Source organism: Canis lupus, chromosome 3 (assembly GCF_048164855.1).
Source record: "Canis lupus baileyi chromosome 3, mCanLup2.hap1, whole genome shotgun sequence".
Taxonomy (NCBI): domain Eukaryota; kingdom Metazoa; phylum Chordata; class Mammalia; order Carnivora; family Canidae; genus Canis; species Canis lupus.
In genome coordinates, this window is record NC_132840.1 from 21,076,055 (window position 1) to 21,091,701 (window position 15,647).

Consider the following 15,647-nt stretch of genomic DNA (forward strand, 5'->3'; position numbering starts at 1 on the left):
GTCTGTCCTCCATCCAGTGATGGTCCAGACCCGTGAAGCCTGTCCTCCATCAGGTGATGGTCATTTGGGTGGTTTCCACTTTTTTGTCTATTGTGAATAATGCTGCTGTGAACGTTCATATACAGGTTTTCGTGCAGACACATGTTTTCATTTCTCTTGGGTAAACACTACAGAGTGAACTTGCTAGGCTTAAATTTTTTAGGAACTGCCAAACTGTCCTCCACAGTGGTGCCAACATTTTCCTTCCCCACCAGCAATGCATGAGGATTCCAATTCTCTACATCCTCAACATAGCCTCCTCGTGTGTGTGAAGTGATATCTCTTAACTGTTTGATTTGCATCTCCCTAATAATGATGTTGAGTATCTTTTTTTTAAAGATTTTATTTATGTATTTGAGAGAGACAGAGTGTGTGTGTGAAAGAGAGTACAAGCAGGGGGAGGAAAAGAGGGAGAGAGAGAAGCAGAATCCCCACTGGGCAGGGAGCCTGAGGCAAGACTTGATCCCACAACCCCGGGATCATGACCCAAGCCAAAGGCAGATGCTTAACCGACTGAGCCACCCAGGCACCCCACTGAACATCTTTTCATTTGTTTATTAGCCATCTGTACATCTTGGGAGAAAGTCTGTTCAAATTCACTTTCCCATTTTTTTTAATTGTCTTGTTATTATTGAGTTATAAGAGCTCTTTATATATTCTGGACATGAGGCTGTTACCAGATGTATGATTGGAGGGCCTTGCCTTTTGCTGAGCCCACTCTTCACCCAGGTACCCGAGTGTCCACCTCCTTCTTGGACAGGTCTTATCACAGTGTCACTTCTTCTTTAGGCCTCCTATGGCCACCCTGGGTGATGGTGGCCCCCCTGCAGTCTATGTCCAGGCCATTGTTTTATTTTATTTTCTTTATGGCACTTGTCCCTGAGTTATCTAATTTTCCAGCTTGTCTATTGTCTGTCCCTGCACCCCCAAAACAATGCAAGCTCTGTGGCTTAGATCACCAGCACCCAGAGAGGCTGTCACTTAGTAGGTCTTCGATTTACATTTGTTGGATAGGTACTGGCAAGTCACCAAAGAAGAGAGTGAGCTACTTCCTCAGACTGAGACACATGGCAGTAGGTTCTGCAAAATCGACCACAGAGCAAGTGGCTTCCCATTCAGGGCTGCGTGACTCATGGGAGTGAACACAGACCCTCCTCTGTTGGACAAGGGGGCTCACACAGGGGTTGCTCAGAGCCTGGCTCTTCTCATCCCTCCCCAGAAGCCCAGCATGACCCAGAGGGGACCCTGCTGGCCTGCCTGAGGTGGCACCTTCCTTTACTTGCAAACTGTGAACAATACATTCCAGTCTATAGTCGGAGTAGAACTATAGCCAAAAAAGGAATGAAAACTATTTCCAGGTCAGATCAGATGACCTCCCAGACACATCCTTTCAGACAAAAGTAGTAAAGTCAGAATTGCACCCTGGGAAGGATAGAGACATTTGAATTATGGGCTTGCTCATCAGAGGCCACCCCAGATTTGCCACTTCCAGGAAGGCAGATAAATTACCTCTGAGCTGCGTCTTCACACAAATGTGCCACCAGCCAGAGACACGGGCCTCAGGTCTGTCCCTTAGCATTCAAGAAAAGAGCTTGTGGAAAGCTATCATGAGCATAGATCCTAAGAGTTCTCATCACAACAAGAAATGTCTTTTCTTTCTCCTTATTGTATGTACATCAGATGATGGGTTATACAGAAAACCCACCGTGGGGATCACTTCACAGTATCCATGAATCAAACCATCATGCTGTCCGCCTTCCACTGATAGTGATGTACACCAGTTATTTCTCGATAAAACTGGGGGTGGGGAGAAAAGAGATTGCCCGTGGTTTTCCCTCTTTGTTTCATTTATTTTTAAAAAAGATTTATTTATTTTAGGGTGGAGGGGCAGAAGGAAAATCCTCAAGCAGACTCCCTGTTGAACCTGGAGCCTGACCATGCAGGGCTCGATCCCAGGACACCCCGAGATCATGACCTGAGAGCCAAAATCAAGAGTCGGACGCTCAACTGACTGTGCCGTCCAGGCGCCCCTTCCCTCCTTGTTTTTAAAGAATTTCAGTTGCAAGTGTAGGGAAGCAAGTGTCAGGAGTGGTGGCCAGGAACACAGGCAGAAGAGGAGCGGCAGAGCTGGGCCTCTGTGCAGCCTTGGGCCAGTGTCTTCACATCTCTGAGCCTCAGTTTTTCCATCTATGAAGTGGGGATTACAAGGCCTACCAAACTGGGCCACAGTGTAGATTAAATGAAATCATCAGGTCACCGTGGTTGGCAGAATAGTGGCCCCCACAGATGTCCCCATCCTAATCTCTAGAACCTGTGATGGTGTCACCTGATACAGCACACAGGTCTTTGCAGATATGATTGTTGAGGATCTGGATGTGGGGAGATCACCCCGGGTGATCCACGTGGGCCTACTATAATCACGACCATCTCCACGTGGGGAAGACAGAGGCAGGAGAATCAGAACCAGAGAAAGGGCATCATGAGAAGACCTCAACACACTCTAAATGGCTTTGAAGGTGGAGGAGCGGCCATGAGCCAAGGGACACAGGTGCCTCTAACAGCTGGGGAAGGCCAGGACACAGATTTCTCCCCTCGAGCCCCCAGGAGGAACACGCCCCTGCCGACACCTTGATTTTAGCCTGGGAAACAGATTTTTGGACTTGTGACCTCCAGAGCTGTAAGATGATAAAATTACATTATCTCAAGCCACTAAGTTTGGGGGAAATTGTTACAGAAGGCAAAGGAAAAATGTTATCGCTGACCATGAACTAAGTCCAGAACCAAATCAGGTTGATTTGGATCATCATCAGAATGATTTGGTTTGCAAGTTGATTTCAAAATGCACAGATGAAATGAAATATGAAGTGCTGAGGGAATAGCCCTGCCATCGGCTCAGACACAGGCCTCTGGGGACCTGCCCTTACTGAGGCCACTGATCTGAATCTGAAAAGCCAAACACAAAATTAGGTGGGTGAGGAATGCAGTCCTACAGCGGCCCTGGGGCAGGACATCCTGGCAGAGGCAGGGGCCAGGGGGCCTTGGCACCTGCAGACGTCCATTCAGGCCACCAGGCTGCTCTGTCGTCAGGGGGACAGCATGCCTTCCAGGGGAAAGCTCAGCTCCCAAATGTCTCAGGGACTGTCATTCATTCATCTACTGGACAAGCATCTGGGGGAGGATGCCAGGTGCTGTGCCAGGTGCTGAGGGTACCACACAAAATCGAACAGACAAGGGTTCTATCAGAGGAGCTCAGACTCCAGCAGGAGAGTCAGACAACAGGCATGACTTGAGGAGTTGCTAAGCACTGGAGCCCATAACTTGGGCCCACATAAGGGAGCGACACACCCTGGGGGAAAAGAGATTGGGGCTGGTTAACCATGATGGGTGGGGGTTCACCACCAAGGATGCCACCACCAGAGCCAGAGTTCCTCTCTCCAGGGCCTTGCCCTGGAGCTGAAGAAACAGATACACAGGACCACAGTATGATGTGGTGAGCATCACAAAGGCAAGGAGGGCATCTGAATGGAGGGGACATTTATACTGGGCCTTGATGGATGTATAGAAGTCCTCCAGGAAGGCAAAGTGGATGAGGACAGTGCAGAGACAGGGAAGATGGTCCCCAAGCCATAAGGAAAGAGGAGGGCAGGGCAGCAGAGTACAGGGGGGAAGCTGGGCACCTTGGACACAGATCTGGGTTCAAAGTCCAGTTTATCCACTTACTATACCATCTCGAGCAAGCCACTTTGACTCTCCAAGGAAATAGTCAGATTCCTCATCAGTAAAATAGAATAACTACTACTTAAACTCCTTACACATTTTATCCTCATGGATAAAAAAAAAAAAAACACTAGATGTAATAATACATGCAAAGTACCTACATGGGCATCTGAGCATCCATGAGGTCAGAACCCTGTGTATCGGGGACATGAGGCAGAGGGCTCATGGGGCACTCTGTGTCATCTCTAGGCATTTGGACCTTATGGGCAAGACCCACCAAATGTTCAAAAGGGAGAAGAGTTGATACCAACTGATGTGAGATTTAGAAAGCTGCCTCTGGCCTGGGCCACAAGCTCATTGAATACTCGGCACATAGCAGGTGCTCAACAAATTTCCTGGAGAAGGAAAATCCACGATCAAGGGCAGAGCCATGGGAAACACCCACACTTATGCAGCAGGAACAGAAAGGAGAAGTGGCAGCAGGAAGTGAGAATGAGAGAGTTGAGGGGCGTAAAAGGAGAAGTATGTGAGTTTGCAGGGGAAGCAGAGGGAAGGAAAAGTGTGTTTTCAATGACTTGTGCTTATCGACAAATGCTGGAGGGATGTAAAGTGGAAAAAAGGCAAAGAAATGGCCACTAATTTTGGTAAACAAAATTACCGAAGACCCACACGTAGGGTTCCATGTTTTAGGTGTGTGTGTTGGGGGGGGGGGCACCAGAATGTAACAAGGTGAAGGAATGATAGGAGTTGGGGCTAGGGGAGGGAACACTGGATTCAATCCACATGCAATACTTTCAAAGAGTTTGCATTAACTCCCAAGGATATTCAAGAAGCAAAAATTCACTTTAATTCACGTAAGTGAACACTCTTTCTGAACCAGGGACACACTCTTACCAGGAAGATGGACAAGTAGCAGCCTTCCCCATGGAAGGGAAAGACCACAAACTCAGAAGCAAGTACCAATATCACCCAGGAGGCAATCCAAATGAGCTCTCACAAAGCCCATGCATCTTATGACACAAAGAAGCAAAGCAATGCAATGCAGCTTGAGACCTCCCAGCAACAGATGTGTGGGGTAAGAAGGCAATGGGACACTGAATGTTGCAGAAAACTATGAAGGTAATGGCTCCATAGCGTTAGGGTGCTACTTAAAAATCGTAACTCAGCATTGTCCCTGGGATGGAGAAGGTGCTCAATCAAGGTATGTTGAAAGCATGGACTGACAAACTGCTTAGCACTTGACAACGTTCAAAACACTGTCACAGATTTCAAGCTTCCTTTGACCTCATATTTCCTTAGACTCCTTAGACAGTATCTCTCCTGACCTTCTCTCTCAAATTTCCAAAATCTATATTTGTGTAGACCACTAGGGTAAAAAAAATCCAAGGACAAAACAACATGATAAATCGACCGCCAATTGTATGTGTGTTGTACAGCTACACATGCAGAGGCCATGGACACATGGATTTCTCTATTTGCATCCTCATCCCTCTTCTTTTGGCAAGCCAAGAGTCTGTCCTTGACCAAATTTTCATGTGGTCTTCTGAGATCTTTTCCAACAAGGTCTCAACTTTTGGACTTCTGCATTCATCTGGGCATTATCCAGTTTCAACAAGAATCCCACTAAATTGGTTCAACCAGATACCCCATCCTCCCTATCTGATCAACCTTTATATCGAATCAGGTTCCTTATCTTCCATCGCCCCCCAGGTGATGTGTGATCACCAGCCCACCTGCAACAAGAATTCTGTTAGGTCAGTTCAGCTAGAATCTCCCCTCAGTCTGGACATTTCCTCTCGGTGACTCTTCATCCACTGACCGCCATCTTGCTCCCTGGCTCCTGGTCTATAAATTCATACTTCTTCTCCTAGGTATTCAGATCCCTCTCCCCTATGGCACACCTCCACTGTAGTGGACCCTCACACAGTCCCCCTAAATAAAGTCTGCCTTACTATTCTTGAGCAAGGGTCAGAGTAAATCATCTTTCCTTTCCTTTTTTTTTTTTTTTTTTTAAGATTTATTTATTTGAGAGAGAGTGCATGAATGGGGGATAGCGAGGGACAGCAGGCGAGGGAGAGAGAATCCTCAAGCAGACTCCCTGCTGAGAGTGGAGCCCAATGCAAGACTTAATCTCAGGGTCCTGAGATCATGACCTGAGCCGAAATAGAGAGTCAAATGCTTAACTGACTGGGCCACCCAGGCGCCCCAAATCATATATTCTTTAATAGTAAACACTGGATTCTTTTTCTCTCCCCTGAGAGTAGAACAGACCAGAGAAGGGAGCTGTGAGAGAGGAGGAGAGTGGAAGGTCAAAGATGGCCCCTTTCTTCAACATCTATGTCAAGTGGCCGGGCAGCTTCTCCTGACATACCTCCCATTCTAACTTGACTTCTCCTGACATACCTCCTAATTCTAACTTGAGGACAGTTCTTTCTCAAGTGAACCCAAAACCAATTCCTGAAATTTCTACCATTTGCTCTTATTCTACCACATGGGGTCGGGGTGGGTGTAGGAACACAGAAGGCATGCATGCTTTTTACAAAGCAGCCCCTCAAACACCAAAGACAACACTCAGGTCCCCTAAGACACATCTCCAGATTCCCCATCCAATTCTCCTATGAGAGCTTTTGAATTCCTTGCTCAACCTGGATTCTCCTCCCTTAAATTCTTCCACCCATCTCATCTCCCCTGGGGAGCTACAGGCTGCAGCTCCTTTAGATGAAAATGATAAAGAACCTACTCAAACTGGCTTGAGAAAAAGAAATTTTACTCTATGCTGGCAAATTGAATTTAAATTAATTTTTTTAAATTTTTTTAAAGGAAATTTTAACTGGTTCTGAAAGCAAATGGCCTCAGGACACAGCTCCAGGAATGGGTAGACCCAAGTTTAAGCCACACCCTCCGGGCCCCACTCCCCATCTCTAGCTCTGTTCCTGAGTTCTCACACAGATTGTCTCTCCACATGGTACATGCATCCTGTAAGCTGCAGCCCTTCCTTACACTTACAGGTCTTAATCCCAAAGAAGGGTCTCCCAGCAACTCTGTCCAAAGTATCCAGGCTAGAGCTGATTGGCTTGACTTGAGTCACAAGGGCCCAACCCAGAACCAATCAGTCAACAGAGGGCATGGCTCATCTGACTGGCCAGGTCTCGGTTGTATGCCTTCTAGGGCAGTGTGGAGTCAAGTCAGTTTCACTGGAACTACATTGGCTGAGCAGAATTATAACAAAATAAGAAAGGCCCCCCACCCCCACGCCAAAGATAGGATGCTAAACAGACAAAAATATCAAAGCTCACTTTTCTCTGTGAGCGATGTTTTGAGCTGAAGACTCCAGGCTCAAGAAAGCATCATGGGAATACCATCTGTACCCAGAGCACCATCTAGTCAACATCACAGGGCATCCATGCCAACCAAGCTTCGTGCTGACACTGTCCTCCATGAACGCACATTTTTGGTAACCACTTCACACACCAAGTCTATTTCAACATATCCACTGAAGTACAACATCAACACCCTCTCAAGAAGGTGATATGTTGGGCAGCCCGGGTGGCTCAGCGGTTTAGCGCCACCTTCAGCCCAGAGCGTGATCCTGGAGACCCAGGATGGAGTCCCACCTTGGGCTCCCTGCATGGAGCCTGCTTCTGCCTGTGTCTCTGCCTCTCTCTCTCTCTCTCTCTCTCTCTCTCTCTCTCTCTCGCGCGCGCGCGCGCTCTTTCTCTCTCTCTGTGTGTGTGTATGTGTGTGTATTCTCATGAATAAATAAATAAGGGATCCCTGGGTGGCGCAGCGGTTTGGCGCCTGCCTTTGGCCCAGGGCGCGATCCTGGAGTCCCAGGATCGAGTCCCGTGTCAGGCTCCCGGCATGGAGCCTGCTTCTCCCTCCTCCTGTATCTCTGCCTCTCTTTCTCTCTATGTCTATCATAAATAAATAAATAAATATAAATAAATAAATAAATAAATAAATAAATAAATAAATAAAATCTTTAAAAAAAAGAAGGTGATATGTTAACAATAACCATAGTTTTTTGTTTTTATTTATTTATGATAGTCACACAGAGAGAGAGAGAGAGGCAGAGACACAGGCAGAGGGAGAAGCAGGCTCCATGCACCGGGAGCCTGACGTGGGATTCGATCCTGGGTCTCCAGGATCGCGCCCTGGGCCCAAGGCAGGCGCCAAACCGCTGCGCCACCCAGGGATCCCATAACCATAGTTTTGATCAATGACTTTATACCAGGAGCTGCCCTACAAGCTTTATACGTATCATGTCAACTTATCCTCACAACAATGCTGTGCATTACGTGCAATCATTACCCCCATCTTACAGAGGAGGAAACAAAATCTGGGAGACTTGCCCAAGGTCACACAGTGCATCAAGGCTCTGAGTCAAGGCAAGACACCCTGGCTCTACCACGGATGCTCCGATCGGCTCTAAAATATACACCAACAGAAAACTGGATTCATTCCCAGGTGCTTGGATTCTTTCCAAAACAGAACTGCTTGCAACAGAGAGCTTTGGGGTCCATCAACAAAAAATTGGCTAAACAATGTTACATTTGTATGAGAGAACACTATGTAGCCATTTGAGAGGCAGGGCAATGACAATAAAACATCAGCTCCCTGAGGACAGGGGCTTTCTCTGTTTCTCTATTTATCCTCAGTGCCTAGAACGGTACCTTGCAGAGGAGCACTTATATATATATGACAAGAGGGAGGAGAGGAGGGAAGGAAAGAAGGAGGAAGCGAGGGAGGAAGGGTGGATGAATGAAAAACTGAGCAAATGAATTAGTGAACCAATTTCTTAGAGGAAAAACTTTATTTGAACTATATCCAGTTTCTATTCTCTTTTCATTTAGTCTTGCTTTTTCAATATTCTACTAGGAACACGTATTATTTGTAAAGTGCAAAAACAAACGTGATTTCAGAGACAGTGCGAGCCACTGCCAGTCACATATACATGACTTGTAAGCTCTTTCTGCTGCAATCCGAGCGATCAGGGGTCCAGTCGGCCTGGCAAACGGCTCCTCCTGACTCCTGAAGGCACCAGTGGTCCCCTGGCACAGCTCCATACCTGTTTCCTCCCCATCATTTCTTTACCCTACCACCTTTCTGGTGCTCAGCCCACACACTCTACTTCCACATCAATTAAATTCCACCAGTGAGATGACAACCACTGTAACTAACACTTCAGGAGCACTTACTGTATCCTCGGCACCGTGGAATTGCTTCCTTAACCCTCCAAATGACCATGTTATAGCGAAGGATGAGCAGGTGCTCATTCACCTGCTCCAGGTCACACGACTGACTAGACTTGGAACCCAGGCCATCCAACACAGCCTAAACCTTTAACCACTGTGTTGACCACCTCTTGTTCAGTATGTGTTTATGTACTGAGCACCTACTGCATGCAGGTCCAGGCCAAAGGTCTAACGCACACCCACATGGGGCTGAACACCTACTGCTTGCCAACCTGGGGTTGGGCGCCTCCTGGGGCTAATCAGGAGCTGTCTGCCTACTGAGCACTGGGCCAGGGTGTGCAGGGAGAGCTTAGAACAGAAAGTACAATATCATCCTAAGAGTTACAAGAGCAAAAATAGGGATGCCTGGTTGGCTCAGCAGTTTAGCACCACCTTCAGCTCAGGGCGTGATCCTGGAGACCCGGGATCGAGTCCCACGTCTGGCTCCCTGCATGGAGCCTGCTTCTCCCACTGCCTGTGTCTCTGCCTCTCTCTGTGTCTCTCATGAATAAATTTTTTTAAAAATCTTAAAAAAAAAAAAGAGCAAAAATAACGAAAAGTAACAGTAACCACAGCCCTGTGCATCAGGGACCTATGCTCTCATTTTAAATGTGCTATTTCAGCTAACACTCCCAGTCACTGTCAGAGGTAGGCACTGCCAGGATCCCCATTTTACAGATTAGAAAACTGAGGCATAAAGAGATGTTCTTGCCCAAGGTCACAAAGCACCCAAGAGACATAGTTGGGATGTGACTCAAGAGCTTTTCTAACTCTGGGCTGTTGAAATAAAGAAGACATTACACCGGGCTGGTTGGGGGCAGAGATGGGGAGGAGGAACTCTACCTGAAGGGAACTTCCAAAACCAAAGGCCCAAAGGTATCAGCCTGCAGGTGCACAGAGAAAGGTATGGCCAGGAAGTGTGCAGGTGGGGACAAACTGCCTGGAATGCCAAGCGGACAGCCTGTGACAAATTCCATGGGCAGAGGGGAGCCAGAGAAGTTTAAGGAGCAGTGGAGTGACTCAGTTAGAGATGGCTTTAGGCAGAGTGACTCCAGTGACGGAACTAGAGTGGATATAAGACAAGAAACACCAAGGGCTAAGAGATTGCTGCAGGAAGGGGCAGGAACCAAAGGGCAACGGACCTGTGTTACAGGTTTGTGCCTCTTCTGGAAGTAGCATGCCTGCCTCCTGACATGCGCACTGCTGCTCTTCCCTTAAGAAGCCACTGTCCCCAACTTTGTCTCCTGGTTTGGGTGAGGCCGTCCCTCCCACACTCCCAGGGGTGGGCACTGATTCAGGCCTAACCAGCCGGAGTCCCACTGCCTGGTCCAGGACGGGCACATGAACCCCGCCAGGGCAAGCAAAAAGTGTCAGTCTGGAAACTTCTGCTGAAGTCATTGGCAAAGGGTCTCCCTCTCCCCACCAGGGAGGGGGAAGCTGGGCCGGCTGGTGGCCATCTGCATTATCACTTGGGGAGAACATGCCCATGTCCCCAAGAAGAGCAATAAGGAAAAAGGCAGAGCTTTGGGCAGCCTCACCTGCAGCTAGTACTTCCCCCGGGCTTTCTAACCATGGAAGCTACATACTGCCATTTTGCTCAAGCTAATCTGCATGAGGTTGTTTCTCCCTCTGCACCTGCAAGTTCTCTGACCATCTCCCACGGACTGAGATGTGGGGCAAGAAGCCAAGTGTGGAGGTGGTGATGGAGCAGGGAGTGCAGAAGGAGGGGGCCAGGTGCATCCAGCGCCAGAAGAGCCAGCACAGAGCACAGAGAGCTCCAAATCCTGCCAGGAGAAACAGGAAGATGAGTGACCTTCCAGAAAGCAGCTGCAGTGGACAAGGAGAGGCCAGGCCCGGGAGCGAGGAGAGACGAGCAGGAGAAGCTTAGGCAGCACACAGGCGTGGGAAACCAGGGTGTGTCAGAAAGAAGGCCAGAAGAGGGGCTGTCAGGGAAGAGAGAAAGCCCAGAAGGAACTTCCCGCCCCCAGTGCCAAGGGAGGGAGGGACCAGGTGCTGGTTCTGGCTTCCAGTCCCCCGCACACCTTATTAGAGGTTTGGAAACAGGAGGGCTGGGCCACAGTGGGAGCCTGTCCTCGTGGCATGGGCCCCACAGGCTGGTCAGGACACCTGCCTGGGAATGAGCCCTCCCTAAGTGGGCGAGCATGTCTTCTGTAACCTGCAGACAACTTCCTGTGGCCTGACCAGAACCTGCTGCACCACTGCAGAAGCCTCATGGCTTGGGCATGAGAACGTAAACCACTTCCGGGGCGCCTGGCTGGCTGGGTCGGAAGAGCGAGCAACTCTTGATCTCAGGATCGTGAGTTTGAGCCCCACATGGGGTGTCAAGATTACTTAAATAAATAAAACTTAAAAAATTAATAATCTAAGCCCACTTTCTGAGAGAGAGGAGGCTGAGGATACGGGCCTTTGAGCCGCCTGGATCCAAGCCCCAGCTCTGCTGCGTCCTAGCTGTGTGATTGCAGGCACCTCACTTAACTTCTCTGGGCCTCGGTGCACTCATCTGTGGAAGGGGAACGATCTCAGTGATGGAGACAAGGCACGCCAAGCTCAGAGACTTATGTATATCAAGCTACTAGTCGCGTGCTGAGTCCTTTGTCACTGGGTTATGAGGACATGGCTGGGGGAAGGAACAAGGAGTTTTTCCGAGAGGAACAAGAACAGACCCAGCAGCCATAACTCGTCTATACATTTGTCCAACAGATGGCCGGGGAAGGCAGGCAGATTTCCAGCCAAAACAGACGGAGCCTTCAGATCCCACAGCCCATTCATAAGATCAACACACAGCAGGGAAAGCATTTTTAGTTCCCCTGCCAGGCACTCCCATCCCTGCCTGTTGGGGGGAGGGTCAGAGGAACACCCCCCTCCCCACCCCCTGCAAAGCCCAAGGGAGGAAGGAAGTCTTCTCTGACCGCACCAAGCCCTTCCAGCTTCGCCCAATGGCCAAGAGCATCTGTTCAGAATCTATTCTATTGACAGGATGCTCTTTCATCCCTGGGTCACCTTCTTCTACTTGGTGGTGAGAACAATAGCTTTAGAAGCAAAACCCAGTCTGGTAGGGGGAGGGGGTGTGTGATGGATGGTCAGGAGGAGGAAAGAAACTGCTAGTTTTCTGTCCTTGAGTTCAGCGAGGAGGGAAGCTGGCCTGTGAGACAAAGCCTCAGATCCGACAAGGCAAAAAATACTGCTGAAACTCCTAGATGTGCACCATCTAGGGGAAAAGCCAAGAGTCTGCATTTACTCTACTTGCCGAAGCATTCGCCACAAGCGGAGGAAGGGTAGGGATGGCTGAGATGCAGGGCTCCTGAGTCAGGGGCCTGAGTTCAAATCCAGAGCCATCGACTCTCCACACCTACGTGTGAGTTGTTATCGTACTTTACACATCTGATATTTTAAGCCTACCCTTTACAAAAGCAATGAGTGACTGCCTATTGAGAGGCAGCTGTCAGGGACACATTTTAATTGGGAGAACATTAAAAAACAAAACCAAACCTTTGTACCACCCAGCCCATAGCAGACACTTCATAAATATTCTTTCAATTGGTCTAAATGCACAAAAATCACTTGGTTAAGGAAACAGATAGGGAAAGGAGCAGTCACATAAGCCATGGCACAATTTCGTACCTTTTTTAGTTATTTCACAAATGACCGACCATGTAGTTTCGCATTGGTACTGTCCTGAGCGTTCTCCACGCACTGAGTCACCCGTCGTCCTCCAACAGCCTTCCAAGATTACAGGTAAGGAAACCAAGGCCCTGGGAAGTTAGGTAAATTGCCCCAAACTACACAGCTAGGAAGGGGCCACTCGGTGATTCAAACCCACCTTGCTGACTCAGGCAGGGTCCCTGCCCTATCCTCAAGGCTCTGCTGCCTTTGTCTGCACATCTGTTTTAAAACTAGGGACCTGGAGAGAGTTCATTCTCCAATCTTGGCTCTGAAGGGTCCTATTACCACGGAGGCTGAGCCTTTTGCCTCTAATAAGGGGTCTGTGGTTACATACGCCATGTGTTCTTTTCTTTCGATGGCTTCACACACCCCGGGGAAGTGCAGTTAGTTTACAAATCCTAAATATCTTGCTTGATGATTTCTTACATATGGACACATGTACCCACCTCCCAGATGGAAACACCAGACGTTTCCAGCACCCCTCCGCCTTCTGTGGGCCCCTCCCAGCCAGTGGCTATCTACTCCGAAATGGGATCACCATTCTGACTTTTCACACCGCAGATCAGCTTTGCCTTTTCTACAGTTTCATGTAAGTGGCATCAGAGGGAGTGTTGTCTATCACACCTGGCTGTATGTTCTACAAATCAAAAAAACAAAAAAACAAAAAAAAACCAACAACACACATATAACCAGCACACTGACAATGATCTTGGGAGAAGGGAGGATGTAGCTGACAGTTTCTTTCTCCTGCAATAAGCACCAGCATTGTTTTTATTTCGGCTCACTGGCAGATGAAAGGGGGTGGTGGGGGACGCTGAACACAAAGTTGGAACTACACTGAGTTGACCCTTGGGGAAAAAAAAAAAAAAACCCAGTGACCCGCGGGGCGTGGGGGGGGGCAGAGGAGCTGTCTCTTCTGGAGAGCGCAGCGTGGGGCACCGGAGTCAAGTGGTCACCTCTGGTGGCTCTGGATGTCCAGGGAGGGCCACACTTTGTGAGGCTTTCAAACCCTCAAGTCTGGTCCCTCCAGCGCCAGAGGCACCGGGGGTGTCCAGGCTCCTCCCAGTTTGGCCTCTGCAGCTCCTCACCACCCCCGCCCCTTGCGTAGACGATTTCCCAAAAGATGAGGAATTCCCCGCAGAAGGCGCGTTTCCCTACCTGTGCACTGCTGGATGAAGTCCTGATAGTCCGCTCCCTGGTCCCCGGGGACGATGGTGGAGCCGTCATACTTAAAAGTCACCCTTTGGATTGGGAGGAGAACACACACACACAGAGATCAGGGAGGGCAGCTGCACGGCGCGAGCCCCCGGCAGGACAGCCCCGAAGATGCTCGGGCCGGGTGCAGGGCGGGCTCGCCGCGCTGTCCTGGGTTAGGGCCGTCCCGCCCCCGACGGCTGGGCGCACCCGGGCCTCGGGGCACCGGGCGGCTGGGCGCGGGGCTCGGCGACCGGGGCAGCTCCTCACCAGATGACGGCCGAGCCGTCGTCGCGCACCAGGTTGTACGCCTCCCGGCAAGCCTCCTTGTCGATCTTGGTGGCCATCGCCGCAGGCCCGCAGCGGGGACACCCTGCCCCGAGCGACCGAGCGCGCCCCGGGCCGGCCGCAGGGATCGGAGCGCGGCGGGGACGCGGAGGGCGGCGGCGCGGGGCGCGGGGCGCGGGGCGCGGGCGGCTGCGGCGGCTGCGGCGGCGGCGGCGGCGGCGGCGGCGGCGGCGGCGGCGGCGGCGGCGGCGGCGGCGGCGGGCGCGGCGGCTGCTCCGAGGGCGCACCGACCGCGCGCCCGGACCCAGGCGGCCCCGCCACGCCCCCCTCTGCCCATTGGCCGCCGGGCCGCGGGGGCGGGGCGTCCCGGCTCGCCGACGACCAATCCCAGCCCGAGGGGGTTGCGCAACTGGAGGCGGGGCTTTCGGCTCCTCCCTCCCCTCCTCCCTCCCAGCCCCCTGCCGGGCTCCCCCTCCCCCCATTTCCTCCTCCCCAAGCCCTCTTTCTCCTTTCCCTCACCCTTCTCTACTCCCTCTCCCTCCTCCCCTTCCTTGCGTCTCCCCCTCTTTATCCCTCCCTCCACCTCTCCTTCCCTCCCCCTCCTTGCTCCTCCCACTTCCCTAACCCCTCTGCCTCCTCTTCTCTTACCTCCCTCCCTTCCTCTCTTACCCTTCACTCTTCCTTTTTTCCTCTCCCCATCATCTCCAACACCAACCGCATCTCCTTCCTTCCTGTCCCTTCCTCCTCAAGCTCAGTTCTTGAGCATCCCTTCCCCCTCCTCCCCTCCTCCCTTCCTCCTCCTTCCTCCCTTCTTCCCCCTCCACTTCTCTCCCACTCCTTGCCTCTCCCTCCTCCTTATTCCTCCTCCCTTTCCCCTCCTCCCTCCCTCCTCTTCCTCCCCCTCCTTCCTTCCTCTCTTTGTCTCCCTCTCCCTCCTCCTCTCCCCCTCCTCTTTTCCTCTTCCTCCCTTCCTCTCCTTCCCTCCCCCTCCTCCTCTCCCCCTCTTCTTTTCCCCCTCCTCCCTCCTTGCCTCTCCCTCCTCCTTATTCCTCCTCCCTTCCCCCTTCTCCCTCCTCCTCTTCCCTCCCCCTCCTGTCTCCCCCTTCCTCCTCCTCCTCTCCCCCTCCTCTTTTCCTCTTCCTTCCTCTCCTTCCCTCCCCCTTCTCCTCTCCCCCTCTTTTCCCCCTCCTCCCTCCTTGCCTCTCCATCCTCCTTATTCCTCCTCCTCCCTCCCCCCACAGCCCAATATGTGGAACTGCAGATCTCTATGCCTCCAACAGAAGAGGGGGGACCTCCAAGTGGGTGACTTCATGCAGTCAACCAAAGGAGACTGCCCCCACCCCAGCATTTGACTCTGGTTTCTAGGTGGGGAGGAATTGGAAAGAATTAAGCATTTCAAATAGGAGGGGATACAAAGTGGATGGCTTCCAAAAGGCTGGTGGGATCACTGTTTACTTTGTATTCTGGTTATTTGCATTCACGTCTTATCTC

The 15,647-nt window shown here is 50.8% G+C and overlaps 1 protein-coding gene across 1 annotated transcript in view; it reads right to left on the reverse strand.

Annotated features, from left to right (window-relative positions):
• The window catches only part of COTL1 (coactosin like F-actin binding protein 1), a 37,599-nt gene extending 23,291 nt beyond the window's left edge, over window positions 1–14,308 (reverse strand). Inside the window, exons 1-2 of the mRNA XM_072819480.1 lie at window positions 14,139–14,308; window positions 13,833–13,915 (exon numbers count right to left, since the gene is read on the reverse strand). Of these exons, the coding sequence (XP_072675581.1) occupies window positions 13,833–13,915; window positions 14,139–14,215 (160 nt within the window). The 5' untranslated portion in view covers window positions 14,216–14,308. The remainder of the gene's footprint in view (window positions 1–13,832; window positions 13,916–14,138) is intronic.
• Between the last annotated feature and the right edge of the window lie 1,339 nt (window positions 14,309–15,647).